Source organism: Pinus tabuliformis, chromosome 4_1, assembly GCF_031772625.1.
Source record: "Pinus tabuliformis cultivar Carrire ecotype Pingquan chromosome 4_1, CPIR1, whole genome shotgun sequence".
Classification (NCBI taxonomy): Eukaryota; Viridiplantae; Streptophyta; class Pinopsida; order Pinales; family Pinaceae; genus Pinus; species Pinus tabuliformis.
In genome coordinates, this window is record NC_142303.1 from 973,369,168 (window position 1) to 973,381,438 (window position 12,271).

General features: G+C 37.2%; 1 protein-coding gene across 3 annotated transcripts in view; it reads right to left on the reverse strand.

Moving 5' to 3' along the window:
- Window positions 1-10,713, reverse strand: part of LOC149179381 (uncharacterized) — a 316,696-nt gene extending 305,983 nt beyond the window's left edge. The window contains exon 1 of one of the 3 annotated variants that reach the window (XM_089420631.1): window positions 10,154-10,712. In XM_089420631.1, coding sequence (XP_089276757.1) covers window positions 10,154-10,249 — 96 coding nt within the window. In that variant the 5' untranslated portion in view covers window positions 10,250-10,712. Of the gene's footprint in view, window positions 1-10,153 lie in introns of all 3 variants that reach the window. The other 2 variants (XM_089420632.1, XM_089420630.1) reach the window with 2 other exon arrangements.
- Between the last annotated feature and the right edge of the window lie 1,558 nt (window positions 10,714-12,271).

The following is a 12,271-nucleotide window of genomic DNA, read 5'->3' on the forward strand; positions in this document are numbered from 1 at the left end:
TGAATAATTTGTGTATTTACGAAGAAATGCTTGTTGTTGTGTAAAAAGCATTGTTTTACAAACCGGCCGTTTCGAAACCGAAACGGCCGAGTCGAACCGAGTTGAAGCCTTGAGGAGTGACCGGTAGAAAAACCAGTCCGGGAGGCCGAGTCATGACTGACTCGGCCGAGTTATTGCATGACTCGGCCGAGTCAGTCATGACTCGGTCAACCCGGCCGTTTTGCACATCTACTCGGCCGAGTCATTAAATTCAGCCAGTCACCCAAAGAAACAACGATTTTTCTATTTTTTTTTTAACTTTTTAACATTTGGCTGATTGTTGGGGACTCCAAGGTGTTTTCTAAATTGGTTAAGTGCTATTTGGGGTCCATTCCCCTCTCCTAGTATTGATATGATGTTCAAATTTCATGGTAATGTTAAATTCTTAAAGTAAAAGTGACATTCTCCTTAATCTTCATTTTCATCCTTTTACTTAAATTTTTAACATTACCATGAAATGACTCAGGATGTTTAAGAGTGGTTCCAGCCTCATTGGATTTCATATGGAGAAAGTAGAATTTTAGATTTCATTCAAAATCCAGCAGACTTATCATTTTTTCAGGGTTTTAGGATTGGAGGATTGCAATGTTTCCATTGAATTTTGTCATGTATTAGGGTATGGAACTCGTATTTAATCAAGAGCACCAATCCCTCTGTGTACCTTGATGTTAGTGACATTGGTTGTTGAACTCCTCTGGGATTCGCTCTCAAACCTGGAGCTTCTGAAAATGTCGCTTCTGCTCCCGTTTTCGCTCTCGCTCCCCACTTCCGCTCCTGCTCCCAAGTAACACTGAGCTAGATGATGTTGGCAACTCTAGCAGTAGCCAGTACTGGTCATTGATGGGGCCCCTTGTCTGACTCTGATGATGATGATCCAGAGATTGGTCGAGATGATCTTGGCTCCTCTGGCAGTAGCTATTAGCCTCCTTGGGTATTTGTATTTTGTTTTGACTCTTGAGTCTTTGATCATGTATGACAGACTACAGTTGACTATGTATTTACTATTGCCATTGGGTACCACCGTACCATTTTGATATAATGGATTGGTTCATGAGCCTACTTTGATCATATGTTGTCTTCCATGTATATTATAATGTTGTGTGTTTGGAAACTTGAATGAAAATCTTTAAAATTATGTTTAAAATATTTAAAATTATGTTTTTTTATAAAAAAAATAAATATTTAATGTATTTTTTACAACGACCGAGTCATTGAAATCGAGCCGGCCGAGTCATTACCGAGTCGGAGTCCGAGTCGGAGTCGATCCTCAGCCGAGTCCGAGTCCGAGTCCGAGTTGTAAAACATTGGTAAAAAGCATAACCCTAGATGGAATAAAAGGCCCTAGGAGAAAAAATTGCCCCAGGACATTACATGTAATTAATAGTAATGTTAGATTCTTAAAGTTACTTAAATTTTTAACATTACTATTAATTATTTCAAGATGTTTATTAAAAGTGGTTCCAACCTCATTGGATTTCATATGGAGAAAGTAAAATAATTGATCCCACTCAAAATCCAGCAGACTTAACAGTTTTCAGGATTTCAATATTTGGGGGATTGTAACGTTTCCATTGGATTCTATCATGTATGAAGGTATGGAACTAGCATTTAATCAAGAGCATCGAGCCTTAAATATAGCATTAAAATTAGCATTAAATATAGCATTTAATCAAGAGCATCGAGCTATATTTAATGTATTTTTGTATTCCCGGTTTTTGGGTCAATGATCAGTCCAGTTCTGATAATATTAGTTCGTTGTCCATAGTTCATTTTCAGTTCTAACTTTTGAGTCTTGACTCTAGATACTATTGACCTCAGACTAAGTTTTTGACTCGTCACATTTTACTATTTTTGAGTTTGAATAATTTCAATTTACCATTCCAGTTTTCAAACTTTAGTATCTACTATTTTGTTTAATACTAATCTTATTCTAGAATAATGAATGATGAATTCAAATCAACGGATACAATGTTTTACTACTTCTATTTCATTGAATCATTTATGATGCACGAATCAATGTATGTCATTATTCAATTTGAATTTTGAATATATATACCCCGACGTCCCCCAAAAAATTTCCCTAAAATTTGGAGGTACTCACAGACGTCCCCCCTGTGCGTTTCCCTGTTCCCACGTCCTCCAATCCCGGAAACTTGGTGGAACATTGTTAATTTACTAACTTGTTGAAAATTGTACATCTTTCTAGCTAGTAAAATCCTTGAATATTAGAACTTAAATTCATATTTCAACCAAGGGAAAGATATATCTGTTTCTTGAGTTTTATCTGCCACATTTTGCACGGCTATATCTAGTTTTTGTGTGCATATCTGGAAAAATACATTGTTGTAGCAAATTTTCAACAATAGATTGCACCAAAAAATCACTCAACAAAGCTTATTTCCTCAAGTAAGTATCATATTTTAGCGTTGTTTTAGCTTAGATCTCATTAAATAGCTTGTATCTTACATTTATAGCTTAAAAAAAATATTTCAACCCCTTTTAATTTTAAATTGTGACTGAAATAATTTTCTAGGTGAATACCCAGGGGGTTTTTACCACACGACCTCCAAACTTTAATTTCCAACTTCCTGGAAATTCAATTTTGCAACAGGTCAAAGGCTTAGAGTTGGACTAAATTGACCAATCTTTAGTCTTTTAATATTCCCATCCCTGAATCAAAGATGTAGAAGTGTTCTGGCACTTTTGGGTAGCTTTTCAAGGGGTTGGCTTGTTGGTTTCTGCATTTTCTGCGTAAATTACAAACCTACTAAAAATAGGGCAGCGATCAAATTTACAACCAAAAAAACTAACCGTGTGTTTAATAGTAGACACACCTACATATTCAGTTAGAATATTTTTAATACACCAAAATTGACAATTTTAATGCTATATTTAATGCAATTTTGAGTGTTTTGGCTTTGTTGCTAGTATTTTACTTGCAGATTTGTAGACCTATCAAACAAGGAAACAAGTAAAATTACACAGTAACTCATCTAACCAGGTATCAAATTGTAGAATAAATAATATTTCTGGTTAGAATATTTTCAGTACACTAAATTGGACTATTCATTTGCTATATTTCATCAATATTTAGCATTCTTGTGTGTTGGTTTAGTTAACTTTATATTGCAAATTTTTATATTAACAAAGCAAGTCGACAAATATAAAACTCCTCCGTTCAGCAATTGCCAATCAGACCCCAATATAAGGCATTCGTCTTGAAGTGGTTGATTGAAACTAACTCATGGGAATCCTCCCATGGCCTTGGGGTAAGAGTTTAGGCTTAAACAGTGGGGACTTAGGCCGAGGTGATAGTGGGCCCCTGTCCTGTCTGTGTCAGGCATAGCAGGTTGTACAGAATCTTCAACAGCTTACTAAATGGAACGGTAAGAGGCCCCAACAATGTAGCAGTCCAAATATTCACCACATATCCAAGCAAGGAACATGTCAACACACCATAATCCAAATATGAGGAGTCAGTGACATTTGGGAATCCATGAAAAACTTCTACAAGCATCATAGAGATCCAAAAGGGTTTCAAAACCTTAAATTGAAACCCTAACTCTGGAAATTGAAAAACCGAGCAAAAGGGAGGGAAAGGATTCGCCTTTTAACTAGTTGCCAATTATTCTAGGAAAGGATTCGCCTTTTAACTAGTTGCCAATTATTCTATAGTATCAGCAGGAGTGCGAAGATACTAACAGAGGAGAGAGAGACAGAAGCATATTGCAAAGGATTGTAGAAGACCATAGTGTTTCGTAGCTTAATTGTAAGCTTGGACGTCTTTGTAATATGCATTGTAATCTCCATAACATAAGAAAACAAAAGGCACATTCCTTCATTAAACGTTGGCTTGCCCATACAGGTTTCAAGGTTAAATATTTGTGTTCCATTATGTGGCCTTGCCATCGTAGCCTATTCCATATGTCCCACCAGTTAAAGAATTGATATGATGTATTTTATTTGTCTTAAAGCAGTAAACATCTTTGTAATATGCATTGTAATCTCCATAACATAAGAAGACAAAATGCACATTCCTTCATTAAACGTTGGCTTGCCCATACAGGTTTCAAGGTTAAATATTTGTGTTCCATTATGTGGCCTTGCCATCGTAGCCTATTCCATATGTCCCACTAGTTAAAGAATTGATATGATGTATTTTATTTGTCTTAAAGCAGTAAAAATACAAGAAGTTAGTTGCAGAGTCAAGCATAGGCTCAATAGAGTCCTTTTTAGAGCAGAGCAGAGCATAGCAGAGCGGAGCTCAACAGAGCACTGATGGCAGAGATAGTACAGTCAGACATATGGATCAGCAGATGGAGTTCTCCCTAGTTGAGAGGGAGTGTTAATATTGGCAACTAGGGGCAAACTCCATGTGGGTCATCTTATTTATGGCAGCTGATATTTTTCTTGGATCCCTCTCATTGAGAGGTGTAGGATTGATCTAAAGATCATCCGATTCCGATAAGTATTCATGGAGTTATGAATTTATTTGTGTTATAAGACAATTCGTCAAGGTTGACCAGCAACCAAATAAACCCCACATGTGCTCAACGTTTTAGTATAAAAGGAGATGACTTGAGAGTCATTTTTCACACACACTTCTATCTTGATTTCTCTCTCTACTTGTCTTGGGCTTTAGTGGAAGAGAAATCTAGGAGTGGAAGCCCTAGACGTCGGAGGAAAAGAGGTTGCCCTAGACGCAAACGGAAGGCATCCCTAGACGCAGATGGAAGGCAGCCCTAGACGCAAACTAAAGGGTGCCCTAATGCAGACCTAAAGGCTGCCCTAAATGCTGGTCTAATCCAGCCCTAAATGTTGATCTAATTCAGCCCTAACGCAGTCAAGTTTATGGGCCACAGTGAGGGTTTGTTGTAGGTGACAACGTGGTAAGTAAGGGTTGTTCCAAGTGCATAATGTTGGGCAGATTAGGCCGAGGAACAACTATGTGGATAGCGGAGTCATAGCCACAATATAAGGGGTCAAAGGAACAGCGTGGAGGCTGCCCTAGACAATGTAAAGGGGCTGAAGGGACAGCTTGACCTTAGCCGCAACATGAAGGAGCTGAAGGGATAGCGTGGCCTTAACTGCAGTCAAACAAGGCCTAAAGAAATAGCGTAGTTATGGAGGGTTATCCCCTTGGAGAACTGCAGTCTTTAGAAGGTTACCTTGCTGATTTGTATGGAAGATAAGGGTTGTAGGGTGATGCCCTATCCAGTGATGCAGTGTAGTAGTGTAGTGTGTTGAAACAACACATGGCAGCAAGGTTACATGTTGCTGCAAACTAGTGCAGCAAAGTAAATATACAGCGGGGCTACATGGTGCTGGCAAGATGCATGGACAGCAGGCCACATAGTGTTGCAAAGTCACATAGGACAGCAGCAAGGTATAGCAAGTTGCAACTATGTTGGGACAGCGGTACTAATTGGACAGCAAAGGACATAGTGTTGCTGACATGCATGGGACAGCAAGGTGACATAGTGCTGCTAACATGCATGGGACAGCAAGGTGAAATAGTGTTGCTAACATGCATGGGACAGCAAGGTGACATGGTGCTACTAAGACACATGGACAACAGCCAGGTATGCCAAGACATATGGGACAACTGCAAGGTATGGCAAGGCAAAGTGAGACAGCAGCTGTGACATGGCAGAAGGCACATGGTACAGCAGCAAGCATGGTGCAACAGCAAGCATGGACAGCATGGATAGCAGTGGCAAGCATGGTGCTGCAAACACATGAGACATGCAGTACGACAACATGGTTCAACCATGGCAAATGGGACAGCAGTGCAGCATAAGGCGCAGCAGTCATGAGGTCCAGCATTGTGATGATGGCTGCAGCATGGTGCAACACCGTGAGGCGCAGCGTGATGATGAGATGCAGCGCAATGAGAGGTGAAGGAGTCACCTTGGAGAATCAGTTGAAGCAGCATGTCTTCAACTGATCTCATGTATCATCTTCCTAGAGATGATCTCTGCTCTGATCTAGAAAAGTCAAAGTGTTGACTTCTGTTGTAAATGTACTATCTCTCTCTCTCTCCGCTGAACTATTGAAGAACATAAAAGAAGAATTGATCAAGGGTTTCCCCACATTGGGATTTGTCCCTGGCTAGCGCCACGTCTTGTGTCCTCTTGTCTTGGCTTGTCTTTTGCTATTTATGTTTATGTTCTATCTGCAGTTTACTTTAATGCTGATGTGATTGCTAATTTGGAAAAGATATTGAGCTAACTATGAAAATTGAAATAAATTGCGCTATGCATAGAAGATACCTAAAATTAACAAAATCCTACAAAGTGGTCAAGCCTAACTTAAAATGATCAATTTAAACCAATAATATCTTTCAATGATCACTCAATTTGATGGTCATTGATTCTCACTGAAAATGATAAGATTCTAGCTAACATTCCTCAATTCTCAACCACTAGCCTATTTAATACGACCATCAAGGCAATCAGGAAATTATTATCCTAGCACCAAGAAGGTTGGATGTCATAGAATGAGCTCAAAACAAAAATCATCCTATGCAATGGACAAGATCACCCTTGAAAGGATCAAAAAATTAATCCTTAATTCATTGTCTTTTAAGTTTGGTATCAAGACAACAATCAATTGATGGAAGGATAGGTATTGGGAACACTCCAAAGCTTTCCAAAAGTATAAGCCAGTCAACGTTTAAGAATGGATGAGAGCCTCTTGGAAAACTAAAACCAAAATTGATAAAGTCTATGGGTAAGTCTAATTGCTCAACTTGGCATTACAAACAAAAGGTTATTTGAAAGGCCCCCATCGAATCCAATAAAGAAAGTACTTCATGGCCTTGGATTTACAATGGGTTGGCCTTAGAAAATAGATGTTCCCATCTATGTCTTCCCACTCCTCCATGTGCTCTCTATTTTGCTCCAAAATCAGCTTTCCCACTCCTCCATGTGCTCTCTATTTTGCTCCAAAATCAGTCAAATATATTTTCAATACTACAGAAAAGCTTGATCCATCAAGTTGTGTTCCAAATCTTTGCGTGGACATTCCATCCATTTTCCAATTTCTTCGAGACCTTATCTTGTAGAGAATAACCACTCTTGGACTATCTTTATTTTTTATTTCTTTTTTTTTGGGAGAGGATGTAACTTACAAGAACGGATGAGGGAACATAATACAATGATAGGGTGCAAGGAAGAAAGGAATCAATTCTACCAGGTCAGTAAGAATACCTTTAGGTTGGATCAAGCCCTAGGATCACAATCTCTCACATATCTCCTAATGAGAGTACCTTTGACTCTGAATTATACAACTAACTCATCAAAAAGATAATCATAAAATAAAGCAATGGAGAAATACCACCCACTAGAAACTACATCACATCTAATCTTCCAAATTACATACAAGCTAATGCTTCTAATACAATGCCACACTACTCAAAAGTAAGTAGGAGTAGGCAAATTAAAATCTCTTAGAAGGGTAACTTTCCAAAAAAGTCCGCACGGGCTATATTTACAAGCAGCCCATAAGAAATCCCAACACTCTTTGGAACACTTGTAATTCCAAAAAAAGTGGCGAATAGTTCCTACCAGCCCCTAGTGTGGACATGAAGCATCAATAAATCCAGTCCTCGACAATCTTTCTTTTGAGCACAATCCCCAATAGATTAAAGCCATGAGATCAACCTCAATTAATACGAAACTCTCAAAGGCCACACTGTACATAGATGATTGACCCGTTCAGCTTCTTCACTTGGAAGACCCTATCTAATATCAAAAATTTCTATGAATGCATGTCTTGCATGGAAAACTTGGAACAAACCGTGGGGCTTAAGAATCCAAATGGGTTATCATAGCACCACATCCAATCCAATGTTTTAAAACTTGGTCCATCTTGACTCAGACTCAGTCAATTTGGCCAAGTTGATTGCTGAGCAGTGCAAGTTGGCCAATGACTCGGCTCAACCTACTTCCCACCACTCCATTTGTCTCACTCCTTTCTCATTTGGCATTTGTGAGCATTTGGAGTGTTGGAGCACAGCTGAAATCTTGAAGAGTAGTGTGAGGATTAAGCTTGGAGCTGGTTGGCATTTGTTTGGAGCAGTTTGCAGTGGATTTCAGCATCTTAGTCAGGAGGCTACAGTCCATCTTGAAGCTTGGAGGAGTTGTGGACCAAATTCTTGCGCCCACTACCCATTCTTCCCTTTCCCATGTATGGTTTCCCTCTCTTTAAATTACAAATGCAGATCCTCTGAAATCTGCCCCTGTTTAATTTTTTTTCTGTTCAAAGTTTAAAAATGTGCCTCTTTAAATTCCAAATGCCAATCATCTGAAATCTGTCCCCGTTTTACATCTGACTCAAACTTTATAATTTGCACAAGTCTAGAAATATGCAACTTGGATTCCAGAAACCTGATGTACTTTTTCTAACTGCGCATTGGAATTTTACCATGCCTACCACCCCAAGAGTCAAAGATCCTGCATGGATCCATGCTGATCTGGTTGATGAGGAGATTTTTTGGAAATATTGAAAAAAAATCATAAAGGTTATGGGGTGAATTCATAGGTTGAAAGAACACATGGCTGGCATAAGAAGCCAAGTTGCCCCATGCATGGGCCCATTAGAGGATATTGGACAGATTAGACTGAAATTGCAAAATCAGATTTCAAAATTTGAACAAGACAAGGCTAAGCAAAGGGAGATGGTTGCAGCATGTTTTTCAAACTCTAAAGGCTAGATACCACTTAGAGCCTCGTTTATTATGTATTTCGTTGTTGGTGCAAATTGGAAACTTTTTGATATATTCACCTTTAAATGGTATATGTATGTGCCATGAGCAGAATTTGTATATTTTGTTTCTAATGGTTTGGAATCTTTTAAAAAAAATATTATTATTATTAAATTTAAACATTTTATGTATTTTTTAGTAAACGAGTAACTGAAATCAGATCGGTCCAAGTCAATCCAAGTCCGATTTCAAGTTGACTGTTGACTGATTCTGAGTCCAAGTCCGAGTTTTAAAACATTGACTCAAACTTGCTAAAACTGCCACTTTTGCTAAAGCATATGATATGATTCAGATCGAAATTCTTTCTACCTTTCGGATGTCAGGATGACATTATTTTTTGTACTCACAAACCTACTTTCAATCTTTCTTAGACCTGCATGATTATGGGCATGAAATATTCGACCAATTTCTCACGTGGATACAGAAAGGCCCATACTCCGGCGACTGGTTCCCATCAGAAGCTTCCTCTGGGCAATCAAGAAGCAAGTGCTAGGATGCTTTCCTACAATGCAAGATCCAAACATACAGTAAAGACCAACAACAAAAACAACATAGCTGCAGAAGGCAAAGCAGAATCACAGGTGCTTCCCTCACTCAATTTCTGAGAATGAATGACTCCTGTCGAACATGAAACTGGGCTAGACCATTAATGTGTCAACTAACGAGCGTCCCATAATGGATGGTGACCTGTGTCCACTGGTTTGGTAGCCTAGGGGACCTAGTTCACGCAGAGGGGCTTTGCCTTATTACTAAGTAATGATGCTTGTTAAGGTAGCATCATTGATGGAGACTGTAACTATTTCCATAATCTTTTGGACTTCCTCACACAACCAGTCCTGATATTATTATAATTATCATCTTGGTCTGTGTTTCTCTGGTGTTCATGTGTTTTGATGTTTCGAAGGTCTTCTGGTTACTGGTGGTGAGCCCTATGCTGCCCTCCTTTTTTTCAGTAATAAACTTTGTACTATGTATTGTCTATATAATAGAAAATCGAAGCATATTTGAAACCGTAAAATACATAGATCATCATTCTTCAATTTTCCTTCTTCGAAAATTCTGCCATGTGATTAGCTATATTTGGTTTTTATAAGTAGGTAGGAAACCATTTTCTGCAAAAAAATAGCCACAGGAGACGATGAAGCAAACGACTGTATCAGCAATAAACTAATCCTGACGGCCAATATTTACTTTCTGATGAGTGAATGGGCGGTTAAATGCTCACTAGAGCGCAATGCCTTAGCTCTAAAGTTTGCCAACATAAGATTAAATTAAAAGCTAAATCAAATGTTGCTTCAAATTTATGACGTTTAATGGATACTGCGAAGAGATTTACTTAATGCCGACCTTTTCCATCGGCAAAGTGAGGCAAGCCGTAGCGAAGGCACCGAGAAGAAGAAGTATGAGAAGCAATCGAAACATTGATCCTCGCGTGATTGTCATGCTTAGCCTCCTCTGCCAGGGCCTACAGTCTTCTTCGTCCTCTGCGGGGGCTTGTCTGGAGGACGACCTGGCCCTCAATTCCCCGAAGGTTGCCAGATTTACTCACTTACTTCTTCCCGAATTCCAAAGTCTATGTTTGTGTTCACTCCGATGCTGGTTATGGCAGGCAGTCGAGCCTGCGCGCAGGGGGTGGGCTTATTGATTGCGTTAAGTGGTTCTGGTCACATGCTTGGTGTATTGCGCAGGAGATTCTGAGGGGGAACGCTTGGGGTTTCAAACTGAGAAGCGTGGAAGATGTACACTAAATAGACTGGTTTAATGATGACTTGGATAGGATCCTGCTGGACTTTTCAGCGATAAACCGGAAAAAACTCCAATGCCCACCTCCGATCATTGCTTGAAATGTTGTGTTGTTGGTTGGGTTGATATTTGGGTCCTGAACCGAGGAGGAGATAGTTCTGAGATTTTATGGTCATAAAATATTTTTTTACCTCATAATACAATGGGTATTCAATTATTAATTGGTATGTTGGTGTAACCGTGTAGTTTGGGAAGTTGGCGTTGGTGTTTTGAGTATTTTGATAGTTTTATGGGATAGGTGTTTGGTTTAAATTTTTGTGTGGAATATTTATGCTAGTATAAACATCGCAGTAGTCTTTAATGCGATTTTTTGAAAGTTTTTTTGGCGATTTTTTCCGGTGAAAATCCGGCAGTAATTTGATAGCTAATTTCTGCACAATGAAACCGTCCCAGGGGTTTTTCAGGGTGCTGAATCCGAATATGCAGTTAAAAAACCATTTTAACTGCAACAAATCATGATTTCATCTCAATTTCTTCCGTCGGATTCCGTCACCGGAATCTCAAAAAGTCGCATTATAGACAACTCCATAAACATCTATACACATAGAGTATAAACATCTATACACATAGAGGAGCTGTATGAGGGAGATTTTATTATATAATATTATATGTTAATTAAAGTTTTTTAGTGAAATTATCTAAGAGAAATTTATGGTCCATGCGTTTCCAACTAATAAATATGGTTTTTCATCAAGCCCAATGGAAGGCACACCATGGCAAAGGGCTATATTTGAACAATAATATTTAAATTATGATATCAATTTATTAATATATTAAAAATAAATATTATTAAGTAATGGCTATATTAAATGGCTAGTTTTTGAAAAATAATATTTTTATAATGATATTAGTTTATTAATTTATTAAAAATATTAATAGGTAATAGTTATATTAAATTGCTGAAAAATAATAATTAAATAATGATATTAGCGTATTAATTTATTAAAAATATTAATAAGTAATGGTTATATTAAACAGTTAGTTTTTTAAAAATAATATTTAAATTAATTTATTAAAACCAAATATTACTAGTTTTTGAAGAATAATATTTAAATTATGATATTAGTTTATTAATTTATTAAAAATAAATATTAATAAGTAACCACTATATTAAATAGCTAGTTTTTGAAAAATAATATTTAAATTAATTTATTTTAAAAAAATTATAAAAAGGAGTGAAAACCATAATCAAGACAAGATCATTAATAAATAAAATAATTAATGAAAATAAAATAAACTAAATTAAAAATAATTAATAAAAAATAAATAAAATAAAACAAAAATATACACAAGTCATATATATATATATAATCAATAAATAAAACGGGGTTAACAATAAAATATGGGGTTGAGGCTCATTGAATAAATAACAAAAATACTAAAAGGAGTTAAAAACAAATAGGATGATAAAATACATTAAAAAACACGAAGGATCAAAAAAATAAACTATAATGAAGAATAAATCAACAACAAATATTATAAAAAGGACGCCAATACCTATATAGATAAACAAACAAACAAAATAAATCCCAAAAAGAAATCTAAAAAACTAGGAGGACAGGACAGGGACCCAACTTCTAATAATATTCCAACCATCATCTCTATTCAAATTATTGGGTCTTTTTCCAATTTCTAGGGCCTCCCTCAATTTACGATGATGGA